Genomic DNA, 19,091 nt, shown 5'->3' with positions numbered 1-19,091 from the left:
GAGTCATTTTCCAAATCTTCCCATGAAGCCATCAGTCCCTTCTTCTTTCCTCTTTTTGGCTTCTCTTTCTTCTTCAACTTGGGACAATCAGATTTGAAATGCCAAATTTCCTTGCAGTCGTAACAAGTTACTTTGCTAAGGTCTTTCTTCATTTTTCTTGAGCTGCCGTCTTTGCCTTTGAGCTTCACCATTTTTCTGAATTTTTTTGCAAATAACACAAATTCATTTTCAGATGAGTTATCACTGGATTCATCATCCAGAGGGTTAGTGACAGAAGAAAAAGCTATTCCTTTCTTTTTTGAATCTTTTTTCAAGTAGGTGTTTTCAAAAGCAAGTAAATTTCCTCTCAAATTATCATAGGTCATAGAGTCAAGACCACTACTCTCAGAGATAATTAAAGCTTTTGTTTCCCACTCTTTTGTGAGACATCTCAACACTCTTCTCACTAGCACAGATTCATGATACTTGATTTCCATAGCATCTAAGCCAACAATGATGGTGTTGAAGCGTTCAAACATCTCATCAATGGATTCTCCTTCCTTCATTGCAAATATTTCATATTCTCTGTTTAACATGTCAATCCTGGTCTTTTTCACAATGGTTGTTCCTTCATGAGTAACTAGGAGTTTATCCCAGATTTCTTTTGCTGTTGTGCAACGTGATACCCGTCGGTACTCCTCAAAGCTGATAGCAGAGTTGAGCAGATTGATGGCCTTGGCGTTGAGCTCCACCTTTTTTCTATCTTCATCCGTCCAACTTGCTTCAGGTTTAAGAGAAACAACTCCCTCGACACTTGTAACAGTTGGATATTGAGGCCCTTCCAAGATGATCTTCCACAATCTGTAATCCACTGCTTGCACAAATATCTTTATTCTCTCCTTCCAATAGGTATAATTTTTTCCATTGAAAAGAGGAGGTCTGTTGCTTGATTGTCCTTCGGTCAGATTGTAGGACACCACATTTGAGTCACTGTTTTCTGCCATGAGGATCTTTACTCCAAGTTGCAAAGCTTGATTTCTTTGAGACCAAGCTCTGATACCAATTGATGGTTTCAGTGGCTAAGAGAAGGGGGAGGTTGAATCTTAGCCCCCTTTTTGCTTAGTAACACTGGCTGGCCTTTGAGATAACCTCAGGAGACTTTTTTATTTTTGTCTCGTCCCTAGCCATGAGACTTTTATTTTTATCTCATCACTTGACACGAGACTTTTCTTTTTGTCTCGTCACTTGGCACGAGATATTTTTCAGTTTGACCTCCTGTGCAATAGAAACAGAATTGGGGTAGAGAAGAGAGAAAATTACACCCAGATATATCCTGGTTCAGCTGTTAAGTGCAGTGCAGCCTACATCCAGTCTCCATCACAACCATGATGGAATTTCACTATAATCTTCTTGATTACAGACTGTAAAGTGCTAACCCAACTTACAAGGGAATTCCCACAGAATCATGAAACACAACATAGATGAACAAAGGAACTCTAAGACATCTATGACTTTTTCTTTTAATTTTGCACTCTCTGCCTTTTTCCGCTCTATGACTTTTTCATACAAACCTCACTGTTTGCCTTTTTCCATGAGACTCAAGACATGACAAAATTAAACAAAAAAATACAAAACAGAATACATTGAAGGAGAAGAAAATCTGTAAATTTAGGTAGCTCTGAGAATCCTGTGCCTTGCACTCTCACTGCTTACTTCTAACTCCTTGCTTCAAACCGTGACTGTTCACGCTTTTTATAGAAAAGAGAAGCCTTCACACTTGAAGCCAACACCCAAGCCAACTTCTTCTTCCTTCAATAAACAGATCCGGTTCGGCCACACAGAGAGAGAAGAGATAACCATGCAAAACCCAACATGCAATTACCTCTAGTCCTTCCTTGGTCATCATTCTTCATCAATCCGAGCTCTCCATCCTTGGCTTGCTCTCCAAGATGGATTTCTGGCCCTTGATGCTTCATGATGATGATGACTTCATCTGCTTCAATCTCTGCCTCTACCATCACTTCGCCACTCTAGCTACTTCCTGTGGTGGTTGAGCAGAATCAAAGACAAGTCACGCCTCCAAGAGTCTCTTCCTTGCTGGCCGAATCTTCTTCCTTCTTTTTGAGCATGAAGAGTTCGAGATTACTTCACCAAATCTAACCATATTTGGTGAAAATCTCAGCCACAGCACACTTTTATTTTGGTATGTTTTCTTGCCATCATTGCGATGGTCTTGTAGAGTGTTCTTCCTTCACTTCGGTAGCTCCATTTTGCTTTCATGGTTTCCTGGTTAATGACCGAATGAGAGAAGGAAAGAGATGAGAGAGAGGAAAGAGAAATTATGAATAATAGTCAATGAAACAAAGATAGAGAATAAAAGTGAATCAATTTTCCTTTCTCTTTGCTGACAAGCGTGTAGCTTTGGTGTTTCCAATCAAATCAATTTGTCAATTTCTCTCTCATAGTTTCCATGCAATAAATGATAGTTGAGTGTAATTTGAAATCCATCACATGGTATAATGCTTGGATCCGTTGGAATGAAGCTTTGTTTCCTTTGCTTCATGGTTTCGGACCAAAACAAGCTTGCCTTCAAGCAATTTTATCTTTGGGCTTGTAACAATGATAATCACAACTGGCCCAAAGGTATTTCATCCATGAGATCCGATGGAAAGCATATGGCAAATGATAGCATTTACTTTCCTAATGGATTTTTGGATCATGCATTAGAGTGAATATCAAAATATGTTTAACTTGGGCTTGTGACAATAATGAATCAATTTGGTCCAAATAAAACACAACATTGTTTCAGCCGTTATGATCACAATAAATTAATATCAAGGCTAAATGTTCATAGGCATATTGGGCTTGCACCAGAATTTCATTTTTGGCCCAATATTAAAAATCTGCAACAAAATTATTAATCAATATATATTAAATGAAAATAAAATTAATAATTTTGTAATTAATTACTTTTAATAATGTTTATTCATCACAAATATTAATTTAGAGTTTTTCAAACTCATCAATTATATTTACCAAAATGATTTTTTATAATTGTTTTTTTGTAATTTCGAAAAACTAACACTAAAATAATATTTTCTCTCTTTTATAATTTCTCATGATTATTTTTATCAAAATAATTTTTTATGATTATTTTTATCAAAATAATTTTTTATTATTATTTTTATAAAATAATTTAAAAAAAACTAACACCAAAATTATTTTCTCTCTCATAATTTTTTATAATTATTTTTATCAAAATAATTTTATATGCTTCTCACTTGTCCAATTTTAACGAAAGTTGTGATTTCACAAATTTGTCTCCATAATTTCTCATTTTAAGTATAAGATTGGAAATATTTAGACAAATTTATGAAATTACAACCTTCGTCAAGATTAGACGAGTGAGAAGCATAAGAAATTATTTTAATAAAAATAATTATAAAAAATTAGAAGAGAGAGAATCATTTTGGTGTTAGTTTTTTTAAATTATTTTATAAAAATAATTATAAAAAATTATTTTGATAAAAATAATCATAAGAAATTATAAGAGAGAGAATCATTTTGGTGTTAGTTTTTCAAAATTATAAAAAAATAATTATAAAAAAAATTATTTTGATAAAAATAATAATAAAAATAATTATAAAAAATTATTTTTTAAAAATAAAAATAATTAAAAAATAATTTTGATTTTATTTTTAGAAATTATTAAAAAATAATAATAATAAATTAAAAAATAAAAATAATTATAAAAATTATTTTAATAAAAATCATCATAAAAAATAATTATAAAATTTTTTTTAAAAAATTAAAATAATAAAATAATAATTATAAATATAATTAAAAATTTTATTTTAGTGTTATTTTTTGAAATTATTTTGATAAAAATAATTATAAGAAATTATAAGAGAAAGAGAGAATCATTTTAGTGTTAAATTTGATTTTCTTGCCATGTGTCAATATTTTACTTGTAAGTCAAATTCATGCCACCTTTAGTCACCAAAACTAAAGCCACCAAAGAACTCCCCATATATATACATATTTGTATATAAAATAGTAATATAGAATTATATATATTAATGATCTTAATTATTTAAAATTTTATGTTTATCTTTTATATATAATTTTGATGTAGGACATAAATAAAAAATTTATAATTTATTGATATAGAATTATAGATTATGTTCTTATTATTTGAGTCAGTTCGTGAGCTTTCGGTGAGCCGAGCTTGAGTTTAAGAAATAGGTTCGATTGTTAATAAGACGAGTTGTGAGCCAAGCTCAATTTTTGTGAGCCGAATTTGAGATTGGTCTAATTCGACTCAACTTGACTCACTTCCAACCCTACTTTGGAGCAACAAAATAAAAAAAAGAATACTAAAATATTATCTAAAAGTTTATATCGTTAATAAAATAATCCTTCACGATATGAACGACAAATAAGTCCTCGAATAATTTAAAAACGTAATACAAATAATCAATAAATATTATATTTTTTATATATGGCGAAAAAACTCTTTTATCTAACAAACTACGCACTTATCTATTATTTGATCCGAATTTTTGTGAAGACATTTTAATAACTATTTAAAAGATGTACATAAAAACTTAGAGGGTAAGAATCCGATTTTTTCATAAAGTGGGTTTTTGAACTTTCTATGATTAAAATTTGCGAAATTTTTAGATTATGGTTCGCTTGGCTTTAGAGAGGTGGATTCGTATCTAAATTAAAAAATATTCCATGAAAATACTATTTTTATATAAGATAAAATATATTTTTTAATGATGATATTTATTTTTGGATCCAAATTCAACCGTTAAAAATGTTTTATCAATATTCTTTGATCTATTTAACTTCACTAAAATAATTTAGAGATATTTTAGGGTTGGGATAAGATATGATACCAAAATCATTTATATTAGTATAATTATTTATTCGATCCGATAAAATAATAAAAATAAGTGATCATATAATTATCATTTTTGATAATTATCCTCTAGGATTTTTTATTTTAATAAATAAAATAAATATAATAATTACCGAATTAAATAATTTTTAAAAAAATTATCAAAATTCGTGTTCCTTGTTTATCTGTAAACGAGATAATTTTGTACGTATCTCTTTTACAGTGTAAACGAGATAAGGCTGGGTGACATCTTTAAATAGATGTCGTTTGCAGACGTTGATTGGACCCCATTCTGCACTTTTCAACGGGTTTCTCCTCTCTATTATCCCTTTCTAACGATATTATCGACTGATACTGCAATGGCGCGCCAGGGGAGAACGACGGAGACATCAACAGGCTGAACGAGACGTCGCATTACGGCGAGGCAGCCGACTTTGAGGTTAGTTCTGTTGTGTCTAATTCTATTCAATCCCATATGGAAATATTTTTTGTATGTAGCCATGCTTAGGGTAGTTGCGAAGAACTAGAGCATAGTTTGTAGCTTTAGCAGTAGATGTCTAGTAGAAATTTAGAACTCTATTTGCTTGTGGTAGGTTGTTACGACGTAATTATTAGTTTGGAATTCTGTTTTACTTATGCTAGGTTGTTACTACTTATAACGTTCTAGTTAGGTTTTGTTTGGTATGTAATATGTAATTTAGAAATATGTGTAAGTTAGAAACATAGAAATATGTTCTTAAGTAGAAGTAGCTGTGAGTTAGAAAAAAATATTTATTTAACTTTAATGTTTTGTATATCATATTAAATTGATCTAATTACGAAACTGATAAAAAGCATAAGAATTCAATACGAAAAAAATGTAAAAAATTTTTTATAAGGCTGAATTTTTTTATTCTTCAGAGGCCTCGCCTTCTACTGCCTGGACGAGTGAGTCATACCCTTCCTCCACTCGACGCCATCGCCCCGTATCTGGTTGAGGCTGGATTCGGCAACACGGTTCTCCTCAGGGATTTCACTTTTGACAATTCTTTGATTATTTCGGCATTCGTGGAGAGATGGCGTCCGGAGACGCACACGTTTCATCGCCCGTGGGGTGAGGTCACTATCACCCTGCAGAACGTGGCGTACCACCTAGGCCTACGCGCACACGGGGCCCCAGTTGGAGGGTGCCTCCATGACTTCGGTAGGTAGTACCACACAGAGACGTGGGCTTTGGTGGAGCAGCTCCTTGGACGGGTGGTGGTGCGATAGGTCGGTTGTCCTGTATATAGGTCGAGTGTACAGAATCGCCACGACTAATATCTCCAACTTCGATGGAAAGCTCTATCACCTATTCCACCATGATCCTCCCATAGATATCGAACATGAATTGCACATGCTCATCCGCTAGAAGTCGAAATAGTCGAAACCGAAAAACTCCATTACCCATGGGTGCTAGCAACCTATACCCCACCCTTCCGACCTTCCTCGCTTTTGTACCACCCGAAGTTGTTCAATATCAAACTCTTCAACTCCAACAACGTGCTTACACACTAAGCGCGTAACAGTATCAGATTCTCACACTCAAATGTCATCCTGTTGTCGCCATTTCTCATATAACAATTGGAATAAACACACACAACTATGCATACGCTGTTACTGGCCTTTGTTGCCTACTTGTCTTGTTTTTGTGAGAAAAACGAGACAGAAAAAAATATGAATTGTATGTGAAGAATGCCAAGGGTTATACATCCTTTTATAGCTGGTAAAAATTTCTCTTCTTATATCTCGTTTACATTGTAAACGAAACGAGATATACACATTTCAGGCTGACGTGTTATGATCTTATCTCGTTTACATTATAAATGAGATACGTGCAAAATTATCTTATTTATACCGTAAACGAAATAAGCAATGGACATAGATTTCGATAATTTTTTTAAATTATTTAATTCAATAATTATTATATTTATTAAAATAAAAAAACCCTTATTCTCTACGATTAATTCCTAGCCAAAAAATTTTTCTCACATCTCTAATACCTATCCATCTCCCCTTTCGTATTAGTTGGTTTTGCTTGTGTTATTAGAGATTGTAATGGGAGCTGGCAAAGGGGGTGTTTGGGAATGATTGAGAGTAATAGTATTCTTCAAGGAGAATTGTTTGCTATTTGGAGAGGATATCTCTTAGCTTGGGATGTGGGTCAACGAGATGTTATTTGTGAGACAGATTGTGTGGAAGCATTTAATCTTGTTACTCAAGATGGTTTTGGGTTTATTGATCCACTGGTGCTCAAAATAAGAGATATCATGCATTGGAATTGGCGTGTTGACTTTCGTTTGATTATGAGAGATGCAAACACGGTGGCAGATACTATGGCAAAGATGGCGATGAAGTTACAACTTTCGCATGTGGAGCTTCTTTCACCTTGGGAGGAGTTTAAGAGTAGTCTTAAACGGGACTGTCCCTCTATTTAAGCAGTTCTTTGTTTTGTTTTTTTTGTTTTTCTTTGTTTAATTTATTTCAGTCACCAAAAATTATCTCATCATCGAAAGTTAATTCAAAACATGGTGAACTAACGTAATGCGTATGACATAAAATAAAGCTTAATAAAATTCAAAATTTATCCCCTCTCTCTCCCCCTCTCTCTCTGTCTCGAAAAGATAAAAGAAATTTAATTATTGACCTTTATCTCTCCTTTCTTTTAATATCTCTTTCTCTACCATTATTTTCGTCTCATCCTTATTAAAATAGTTACTAATTTAACTAAAAGAAAAAGAAAGAAAGGGGTTTAAAAAATAGAGAAATAACTGAAGTGAGAAAGAGAAAAAAAAAAAGAGAACGAAAGGTGTTCTTGTATTCAACAATCTTCATCTTCAATTCTTAAGAGACCAAGACCCCATTTCAATAATATAAACTAATCCAACCAAACAATTTCTCTCATGCTCATCTTCACTTTCATACAATTTTATGTAAGTTTTGCAAAGAAAATTCTCTCCCCCTTGTTCACTATTGGTTCAGCCATTTATGGTCCTTCAAGGAGGAATCATGTTTTCATTTTTTCTAGTATAGGAAGTCATCTTTAAAGCTTATAAAAGAGTAAAGGAGAATATTAATCTCAAGCTCGAAGGTGAAAAAAATTTTCCTCCTCTTCCTTATGAGTTTTGGCCTTAATTTCTTGGAAAACAAAGAACTCTTTTGAAGATGTTTTATTCATGAAAATGTCTTAGAAATCTTAAGGAGTCACACACCAAATTTCAAGTTTCAAAGGGAGAGAAATCTCTCCCTTTTCCTTCAATATCACTTCGGCCATAAAGTCTTTAAAATGATAAAAAATTGTTTTGATTTTGATTAAAGAGGATTTGGTAGTTACAAAGCTTAAAGAAGTGATTTGGAAAGCTTCACAAGTGAGGTAAAGGTTATAATTGGATTAGATAACTCAATCCTAATTGATGCTTTGGTGATGACTTGATGAAATTGGATACATATATATGTTTTTTATGATGAATGAGCATTTTTGAAATGTATGATGATGAATGATTGAAATAATTTTAATTGAAATTAAAAGTTGTATGATGATAGCCAAATTGACTATGATGCTCTTAGCTTGCGACTAAAATAAAATTTTATAAAAGTGAAGAACAAGTGAAGAAAGTGTGTGATGATTATCATAATTGCTACGTGAGTAAAAGAATGAAAGATTGTAAGAAAAGAGCTTAAAAGAATTTAAAAGTGTCATAAAAGATAAATGGATGAATATGGATTTTGTATAATGCATTTAAAATATGAGTATTAGATAACTTAGGGTAAAAAGTGGGTAAAGTGTGAACAATAAAATATTCGGGCTAAAAATATTAATATAGACAGTTTAAGGGTAAAAATGTAAATATATAAAATATTTTGGCCAAAAATATAATTAAAATAAAGTTTTTGACGTAAATAATAATTTTAGTAAAGTATAGAGGTAAAATTATAAATAAGATAAAATTGTAATTATGTGAAGATTTAGGATAAAAATATAATTAGGACTAATAAAGGATAAAATGATCACTAAGAAAAAGATTGAAGGTAAATTGGTAACTTAAAAGATATAAAGGGTAAAATTATTATTTTGATAAAAGACAAGGATAAAATAGGTAAATATGGAGTCTCAGAGATAAATAAATTATTTGGATAAATTATGAGGTTAAAATGGTAAAAGTGAAAGTTGATAAATCTATATTTGATGATTATTTTTGGATTGAAAAAAATGAAATTTATCAACTTAACTTGCACCTATTCTTTGTAAATGCATATTTTGTGAATTATCTCCGAATTGTGCTTAATTGATTGAAACATGCTTTTTATTTCAAATTGATTATACTCTTATTCTATTTGATGTCTTGATATACTTGTTCAAATTGTTTAAAGTTTATGAGGCAAAGATATATGGCTTGAAAAGATGGAAGAAAATCATGTAAAAGTAGTAATTTCATAAAGAAACGAAGAATTGACGAAGTTACAAGATGCGTGTACATCATGCATATATATGCATGAGATACGTACACATCATGCATGCGTAATCATCCCTATCATCAAAAGCAAAACCGTGAGGCCTTGTGTGCCAAAGCGGACAATATCGTGCTAGCGGGTGGTCTGGCCTGTTACAGATGGTATCAGAGCCAAAACTCAGATCGATGTACCAGCGAGGGCGCTGGACTCCCTTATAATGGTGTGGATACCTCTCCCTAGCATGACGCGTTTTGACGAGTGAGTGTGGGAGGGTTTCGGCTATCATCCCTATCGTCAAAGGCAAAACCGTGAGGCCTTATGTGCCAAAGCGGACAATATCGTACTAGCGGGTGGTCTGGGCTGTTACAGATGGTATCAGAGCCAAAACCCGAATCGATGTACCAGCGAGGGTGCTGGACTCCCTTAGGGGGTGGATTGTAAGGTCCCACATCGGTTGGGGAGGGGAACGAAGCATGCCTTATAAGGGTGTGGATACCTCTCCATAGCATGACGCATTTTGACGAGTGAGTGTGGGAGGCTTGGGCTATCATCCCTATCGTCAAAGGCAAAACCGTGAGGCCTTGTGTGCCAAAACGGACAATATCGTACTAGCGGGTGGTCTGGGCTGTTACAAATAAAATATGAAAAGTAATATTTAAAAAATCCTATTAATATTAAAACCATAGAATAATCTATATAAAATTAAAACACAAATAAAATTGATATATTACGTATCAAATGCAATTTTAATATGCAAATATAGTCCAATAATAAAATTTTTCTTTGCCAAGGAGAAGACGCGGGTTCGATTCCCACTATTTGCCATTTCCATTACTCAAAAAAAAAATTATGACTCTTTCTTAAACCTAATAAAAAACTATTTGTTGCATGACGGTTCTAAAAAATCGCACCTCGAGATCCAAAAAAAAACTATATTAGATGCATGGACCGCACCTCAAGATAAAAAAATTATATTAGATGCGTGGCAGCTCGAGATAAAAAAAATTCTTGAACAGTGCAATCACTATCATTATCACTATATTAGATGCATGACAGTTCTAAAAAACTCTTTGTAAAAGGAAAGGTTTTGGATAACGCAATCACTATCATTATATTAGATGCGTGACAATTCCAAAGAAATGCACCTCGAGATAAAAAAAATAGAAAAGACTTTGTAAAAGGAAAGAAACGCACCTCGAGATAAAAAAATAAAAAAGACTCTTTGTAAAAGGAAAGGTTTTTGAACGGCGCAATCATTGTCATTATATTAGATGCATGACAGTTCCAAAAGAACGCACCTCGAGATAAAAAAAATCCAAAAAATTCTTTGTAAAAGGAAAGATTTTTGGACAGCATTGAAAACTTATTCATCAGCGCAATCACTATCACTATATTAGATGCATGACTGTTCCAAATAAATGCACCTCGAGATTTTAAAAGAAAATCCAAAAAATTCTTTGAAATAGAAAAGGTTTTTGGACAACATTAAAAGCTTATTCATCAACACAATCAATTTCTACGAGAAATTAAAAAAAAATTGTATAAAAAAATACAAACATTGAAATACTCTGAATTAGTTGGATTCTATTCTCTAATAGAATATAGAATTTGTATATAATATTAACTAAAATAGTTTTAAATAGTTATATTTTTTAATAATATCAAAGAAACAGAATTTTAGAATTATTTTTATTTAATTTTAATAGAATCTTTATATAAAAATAATTCTATTAAATAAAATTTTTTACTTATAACTCATATAAATATCTATTTTGGAATCTATTTATTTTATAAAAAAATATTTTGAATAGAATACTAAATTGGTGATCCAAAAATAATACATTTTTAAATTTCAAATCCTGTTATCTTTATCTCTTACTAATACGTATTGTAAGAGAAGTAATAAAGGATCAATTGAGACTAATTCAATATATATATATATATATATATATATATATATATATATATATATATATATATATATATATATATATATATTATTTTAAGGATTTATTACTTCACACATATGTTTATCAAACTAAAAACAAAAAATTGTGGCTATCAACTGAATTTTTTAAATATTTGTGCAAAATCAGTAAAAATAGAGAAAAAAAATAAGTAGCATGATATTATGTGAAAGAGAAGATAAAGAAGAGGTGTAAAGTAAATGTTGATTTATATAAAAAATATAAGAAGGAGTAAGTATGAAAGAAGAGGATAAATGATGCTTTATTACTCAATTTATATCTATTAAAGAGAAATAACATTAACATTAAAATCATATCATATCTTATATAAAAACAAATAATAAGAGACTATAAAAAATAGAGTAACCTAAAAAAAAATAAATGACATAAGAGTGAAAGAAAAATGAAGAAGAATCCTAAATTGTAACACTATATAATAACCATAAGAAAGAGGTTACAGGCCGAGAAGAAGGGGTTTTGACGCGCTGTGTAGCTTTCGAGTTTCGACTATTCGAGGAGACGAATGACGAGGCTCACGAAGAGTTTTATTACGTTTTGCTTATTCTATGTTATTTTAGCTTTTATTTATTTATCCCTCGCCATTAATATTATATTTTATAAGAGAGATAGGAATTGTATGTTTTGTAAGTATATGCTTGTTTAGTTTTAGTTAAAAAGTATTTCCATTTTTATTAAAAAGAAAACAGTGATACAGTTTCGAGTCAAAGGTTCATATTTTATTATTAAGTATATGAAGTTGTTGTAATACTTCTTGCTATCAGAGTGACACAGACGAAAGCGTGACATTCTGATAGCTAGTGAGGGTGTTACAGGTACTACAACCTCTAAAATTAAATATACATATATAGTAACAGTTGAAAAGAATTTATAACGAAGAGTTTTGAAGGAAAGTTTAAGTAAAATCGCGAAAAAAAAACGCAATGCTCAAGTAACGGAAACTTAAACAGGAAGAAAGTAAAGGTACATAAGGAGTAAAATATCAAAGGTATAAAATATCAAGTTCTGGACTCGACCTCGACCTGCAAAATCAAAACCGGCCAAAGAATATCATTTACATATATTTATATACATTGCCAAAACAACTCAAAATACATGACACAAATTCCTATTTCTCTATGAAGCCTCTAGGAAGAACAAAAATAAAGCACAAATAGAAGAGAAGTCTATTTTTTTTCTTAGATCTTCTTATTTACTAGTTGATTCAATTTTATTCACAATTTACATTTTATTATTAACTCATGTTTTTTAAAGTATTTTTTAAACTTTGTTTAAATTAACAACTTACTTTGAAAAATGTTGTTTTTGTTGTCTTTAATGAGTGATGGCATATATATCTATATCTATATATATACACGCGAGAAGAAAATTACATCAGCACGTATTATCAAGAACAAAGTTAAACTAGCTAAATCAAATTATTCGACTGCCTTAATTTCTGTAATTTTGTCCGTCCTCATATCTTACAAAAAACTGTTACATCGAATAACACAATTACTACGATAGCAAATCTTTAAGGGTCTTGCTCCCTGTAGAATTTATTTTTTCCTGCAAGAAATTTGAGCGGAATCGAAGTTAGAAATTGTTGAAATGTGTTGCACATATTTCTAAATAGTACTAGGAAGAAAAGTAGTCAATAAATTACGTTTGTGAGATTTGCGAGAATATTTTGGATGAAAATAAGACAAGAACATGATTTAAATTACAAGTGGAAAGATGTGGAATTTCTGCATTCTACATATGTCAAATTTTTAAAAATTGAAGTCATTAAACCATTCTAACTATTAGTCTATCGATTTAAATATTTAACCAGTTTAACTATAATTTAACTAAAATAATAAAAAAAATAATATATAAAATTATAAATATTTCAATGTAAATTTTAAATTAAATTTAAATATATTACATGAAAATAATAAAAAAATCATAATTAATTATGTGAATTAAAATAAATTGAATGTAGTACATAAAACTAGATATAAAGATAATTCTAATAAAAGATATAAAATATGATAATAGACTCAACTATTAAATATCAAATTTAAACTAAAACACACAATTGAAGTCCTAGACTCAAAATATAAATTAAACATTGTGAAGAGAAGACCCACTCACTTAAAACAATTTTAGGATTAACATTTCAAATTCAAACACTACTCAGACCAGGTGGAGACTTAAATTTTGTTTTTCTTACAGTTAAGTTTCTCTTATTCGAATAAAGGTTCAATTTGACTCCTATCCATTTTTCCAAAACCCAAAACAATTTCTGCTTCGGCTCCCAACAATATTATTTTGGGATAATATAAATTCATCTGTTAAAAAATTTGTTAAATATTAATAAAAATTAGTTTTGTCAAAATTTTATTTGTAATTTATAAAAATTTTAAACCTACAAAATTCTTTCTAATAATTGTACGAGTTATCCCGCCATTACCACATCCATCATCATCATTATAATCTCTACCTCTATTACTTCATATCTTGTAATCATTATTATTTCCTCTACCACTGTTAATACTAACATCAACACCATTAACATCAACATCATCATTCTCTTTTTTCATTTCTTGTGCCCATGCTATATTTTTTTTTTTTGAAAGATCTTTCTATTGTAATTACTTTTTTTTGTTGTGACATCACTTTTAATAATGATTATTCTCCATTTAATCATTCTCAGTATTAAAATCACATACACAAATTGCAAATAGACCTCCTCCCACAATATAAATTTTTCGTTACTATTTAATGTGTTTTATAACAGAAAGTTTGTATTGTTCCAAAATAATATTATTAACGGCCGAGGTGTCCCGGTCCTATTTTCTCCCTTATCATTCAAGAAAATGGATAGAAGTCGAGTTAGGTCTTTAATCCTCTTTACTTTTTATGTTCTCTATGTTAAGTGGGTCTAGCTAATCCCATCAATAATAGTGTTCTGCTTCGACAACAAGACATTCAATTTTAAAGGATGCTTAGCTCAATACTCATCGAGTGATTTTTATTTTTTTTTTAGATATATTTTTAAAAAAAGAAAATAATATACAATATTATGAAAGGATAATTTTACGCTTATATATTATAAAATATATATTGAAAAATGAGATGATAATATTATTATTGAAATACTAATAGGCGGTATATTTTTCTCTTATTTTTTATTTAATGTTAGAGAAAATAAAATTTTAGTGAATTCTACCTACTTTTTTACATTATTAACCTTTTTTTTTACTTTTTTAATCAAATAATAAAAAATATAGTTATTTTTTTATTTTTTTCTTTCTCTCCTTTCTCCCACTTTTTATTTTGGTGACTGAAAATAACACAAAGAAAAATGACCTAAGAAAAAGAATATGACTCCTCTCTAATAATAATGTCTAAACTATTAGGGGGCAGCAACCACTCCAGATACATCTGCTCGTTAAAAGCAGCAGTTTTAACTATTAAATCAACTACTCTGTTTGCACTGAATGAGTACTACTGTAACTGTCCAATTATGCTGGAGCATCTCTTTGATTTTGTCAAGCAAATTAAAGTCAGTCCTAATCATGCTGGTTGTGTTTCACAAAACAAGAACAAACGCATCAAAATTATCAGTTTTACATATGACCTCTTTGCACTCACAATTCCAAAACTATAATAACAAGTCCTCTCCAAATAGTACAAAGCTCACAGCAAAAAATACTAGAAAAAAGTATACTGAAAGAACAATCTTTAATAATACACTCCAGAGGGATTGTGGTTTTGGTTTTGTTTTTTCTATGCTTGCTTTTAGTTATCATTAATTTTAAAATTCTTGCCTTTTGATTGACATACGCATTGCTTATAAGTATAGAGCTAAGATTCACTCCTCTGTTGACAGATCCCAAATGGCCGCCGTCATTTTCGTCTTTGTTCTTGTCAGCTGCTCTTGATTGCGAATTCATCATAAAATGATAAGTCATTTGGTTTTGTTTCAACTTTAACGTAAAACTTTTAAGAAATGCATTGTTCTTTTTGTCGTTCAGAAGAGCTATATATAAAGTAAAATACTTAAATCATCTCCAATTTTTAAATGTGTCGACAAAAATATCTTTTATTTTTATTAATAGTAAAAATATCTTTAAAATATTTTGAAACTTAATAAAAATATTCGACGTTAAATATATATTTTTTAAAAGATGTTTTAGAGATTAAATTTTGATGCATTTTTTTGTAAATATAATTAAAAAAAAAAGACAATTTCAACCTTTTTTTATTTGCTTGAAATGAAATAGTATGTATTATTAATTATTAATTAAAATGATTTAAAATGTCTTAAATAATTAAAAAAATGAAAAAATAGTTTATACTTTAATTTTAATAAAAATATTAAAATATTATTATAATATATCCCATAAGTTCTTCAAATTTTATACATATAACATGTTTCTGTATCTAACAAAAATTTAAAATGGTTAGTCTTGTGTCATATTGTATTATGTGTGTCCAAATAAGTGCTTGTGCATCATAATTGATATGTCTTATAACTATAGATGAAAATTTTTTCTGTTGAAAAACGAATATTTACAGAAATTTACCTATCATCAAAGAATAGAAATACGATGAATTTGAATATTTTAAAATAAAAAAGTTAATAATATAATAAAATAAAAGATTAATTATCATTAATTTTATAAATTTTATTATTTTAATTTAAAAAATAATTAATTTCTCATTTTATCACTTTACGGACTTTCTCTTAGAAAACTTTAGTAAGACTTCTATCTCAGCCTTATGTAACTCGTATGTCCACTATCACTTATGTCTAGAAGAAGAATGAAGAGGGACAATGAGAGAGAAGCCTAAGTCATTCTGAATTGAGACGAAGGAAAAGTGGTTTAAAATAGAAAAAAAAAAACGACTTGATGTGTGGCAATAGACAAAGAAATTATTAATAATTTTATTTTGCTATTTTATATTACTTCAATAATTTATATATGTATTATTTATATTTTATTTTTATTATTATAATTTAACTAACTTGTACTATAAAGACACATTTTAAATATGCAATAATAAAAACTTTTAAAATTTTTAATGTATTCAATACATTAAAAATATAAAAAAAATATTTTTTTAATAATTTTATGAAACATTTATTTAAAATATTCTTAACTTATGTTCTTAGGACATAAGTCAAAAGAATTTTTATTGTTATTATTAATTACGAAATTACTAAATTTAATAGTTAAATACTTAAATTTTTTAATTTTAATTTTTTTCTTACATTTTTTATTATTGTGAATTGTTTTTTATTTTCAAAATCTAATAATATTATTATAAAAAAAATAAAATTTTTCTTTTCTAAACCAAATTTTAGATATATTTTAACACACGATAAAAATATTAATAACTATATTAATTTATTATTATTTTAATTAATTAAATACATAAAACTACAAATTAGATTATTGTTTTTCCTTTCGAAAAATGACAAAATGTTAGGGAGTTAGAATTTATTATTTTTAGTCATTACTTAACCATTAACTCAATTCTTTTAGTGTTTTAGTGCTTGTTTGGGTGTTATTAAGTTAATAGAAAAAGATCTTTTTTATTAATTTTTTTATTTTTTAGCGTATTTAGTAAATTTCTAGTAGTAAAAATAAAAATACTAAAAAAATAAAAAATATATCTTTTGAAAAAGTATTATTTATATTTTTTTTAAAGATTTTTTTAAAATTATTTTTCATATAATAAATAAACTAAAAAGTACTTTTATATTATTATACCCAAACATCATAAATGATAAATAAAAAGATATTTTTATATAAGATATACAAACATAAAATTATTACTTTTACTTTTATATAAGATCTTTTAAAAAAAATTTCTTAAAAACTCATCCAAATAAAGCCCTTAGTCTAGTAATCCAATAACATATTTTATCCCATATTTTTTAACATTAAAAACTAATTATTAGCCAAAAATAATAAATTTTGATAATTCTCTAATATTTATTTCTCTTTTCTTAAACCATTTTTAATTCACCAACATCAAAAGAAATCAAATTTGGCCGAACAGTATTTATTTTATATATTTTAAATTTAATACTGATTTTTATTTATTTATTTATTTTTTATTAGACATCAAACTTTACTCATTATAGCAATTAGCAAGTATAAAGCACTAGGACAAAAGCATATTTCCCTAACTACCTTACTGGCCCATCACCGAGAGTAATAATAAAAAGACTGACAGGTAATGTGTTTACAGTTTACCTGTATGGGAGTCTGGTTGCCATTGTTTTGGATCTCATCAGAATCACGAAGCAGTCTTCCCTTTTCATCATACAGAATGAGTCCACTGAAACTTGGTAGCTCACACTTCTCCCCTTTTAGGATCGGTCTTTGCCACACTGCTGATGCTGAGTTATGACTTTGCCATCCACTTCCATCAACACCAAGCAGTAGTGGTGATCCCCTCAATTTGCTTGCCCTGCTCCACATCAGCACTCTCTTCACCGAAATCCACCCACAATGCTGTGACTCTGTCCATCTTATAGTTGTTGTAGTCTTCATCTCAGTCACATTTTCATGTACAGCACTCTCTTCGTGAACAATCTTGTTATTCTTGCATGCCATCATCAGTTTAAGCATAATAATGACAGCGCAAATACTCAAAACTGCAAAGCTTGCACAGGCTAGTAGGAGGATAGCACCTCGTGTTGAAAGCTTCAATTTGTCTTCTAGGTCCCACAAAGCATCCATGAAGAATAGTAGCTTGATTTTTCTACTTTTGTGTAACCAAGTGAACTCACTCAGAGAATGAAGATGAGATGCAGGAGTGTGTTTTAGTTTTCTACCTCCCTACCTATGTCCATGTTGCGGATGTTGGGTTCGCAAGCTTCATATGAGATCCACCGCTGGATAAATTGTTTCCAAGATTGGACTTTAATTTACGCTTGCGTCCTGCGGGGCTTAGTTAATGTCATAGCTGTTTGAGTTGAAGTTAATGCCATTTCTGTTTGAGTTGAATTCTAATATGGCTCACCGTTCAAAATAAATTAAATGCTCTTCATGGGAAATCTGTGGTCGTCATCACTTCTTGGGAATGAGAGTGAGAGGTTGCTGTATTTTATATACAGAGCACCAGCAGCTAGTAGAATTTGTGATATTTAATTATTATCAATATTTTTAACAATGTGAGATTACATCTAATAATATAGAATTATTTTTTTTTAACGATTAAATGCTGGTCAAATTTTAACAAAAATGCTAATCTCTTCAACTTTCTCATATATATAAAGAAATGATACAAGTCACTAGACAGTATTTATTATTATTTTTTCTAACCATTAATAACTAGTAACGTTTAAGATATGGGCTAAAAATTTAAAAATATATTATTTGATTATTAAATTAAAAGAATTAAATTAATAGTTAAAAATATTAATAAAAAATAATAAATTTTATTAATTTTTAAATTTATATAATAAGAATATCATTAGTAAAAAGTTTTATTTTTTTATTTTAATAAATATAAAATAAATACATTTGAAATTTAATTTTTTTATACAATAGCCAAAATATTATAAATAATAAATAAATATATATTAAATAATACTCTTGTTTATAAGAAATGATAAATTTTTTTTTTTACTTAATTGACATAATTAATTTTTTTTATAACTGTTTTCTTTTATTTAATTACATTAAAAATCAGTCCCAAATTTTATTAGAATCAAAACCCAAAAACTCTTCCTCATTATTACATACACAATATACAATCTTTTTCCA

The 19,091-nt window shown here is 29.1% G+C and overlaps 1 protein-coding gene across 2 annotated transcripts; it reads right to left on the bottom strand.

Annotated features, from left to right (window-relative positions):
• Nucleotides 1–12,702: 12,702 nt before the first annotated feature.
• On the bottom strand, nucleotides 12,703–18,305 carry LOC112737949 (uncharacterized). 2 transcript variants are annotated; one of them, XM_025788120.2, is made up of 2 exons: nucleotides 17,574–18,305; nucleotides 12,703–12,888 (listed from the first exon to the last, which is right to left on the bottom strand). In XM_025788120.2, exons 1-2 carry the CDS (start codon nucleotides 18,060–18,062, stop codon nucleotides 12,838–12,840), a joined length of 540 nt encoding a protein of 179 aa, XP_025643905.1. In that variant the 5' UTR covers nucleotides 18,063–18,305; the 3' UTR covers nucleotides 12,703–12,837. The 2 variants fall into 2 exon arrangements, with proteins under 2 accessions (XP_025643905.1, XP_025643904.1); XM_025788119.3 differs by lacking the exon at nucleotides 12,703–12,888 and adding an exon at nucleotides 14,890–15,238.
• Nucleotides 18,306–19,091: the final 786 nt, after the last annotated feature.

Source organism: Arachis hypogaea, chromosome 13, assembly GCF_003086295.3.
Source record: "Arachis hypogaea cultivar Tifrunner chromosome 13, arahy.Tifrunner.gnm2.J5K5, whole genome shotgun sequence".
Taxonomy (NCBI): Eukaryota; Viridiplantae; Streptophyta; class Magnoliopsida; order Fabales; family Fabaceae; genus Arachis; species Arachis hypogaea.
The sequence above is the reverse complement of the archived record's forward strand: the minus strand, read 5'-3'. Positions and strand labels throughout refer to the sequence as shown.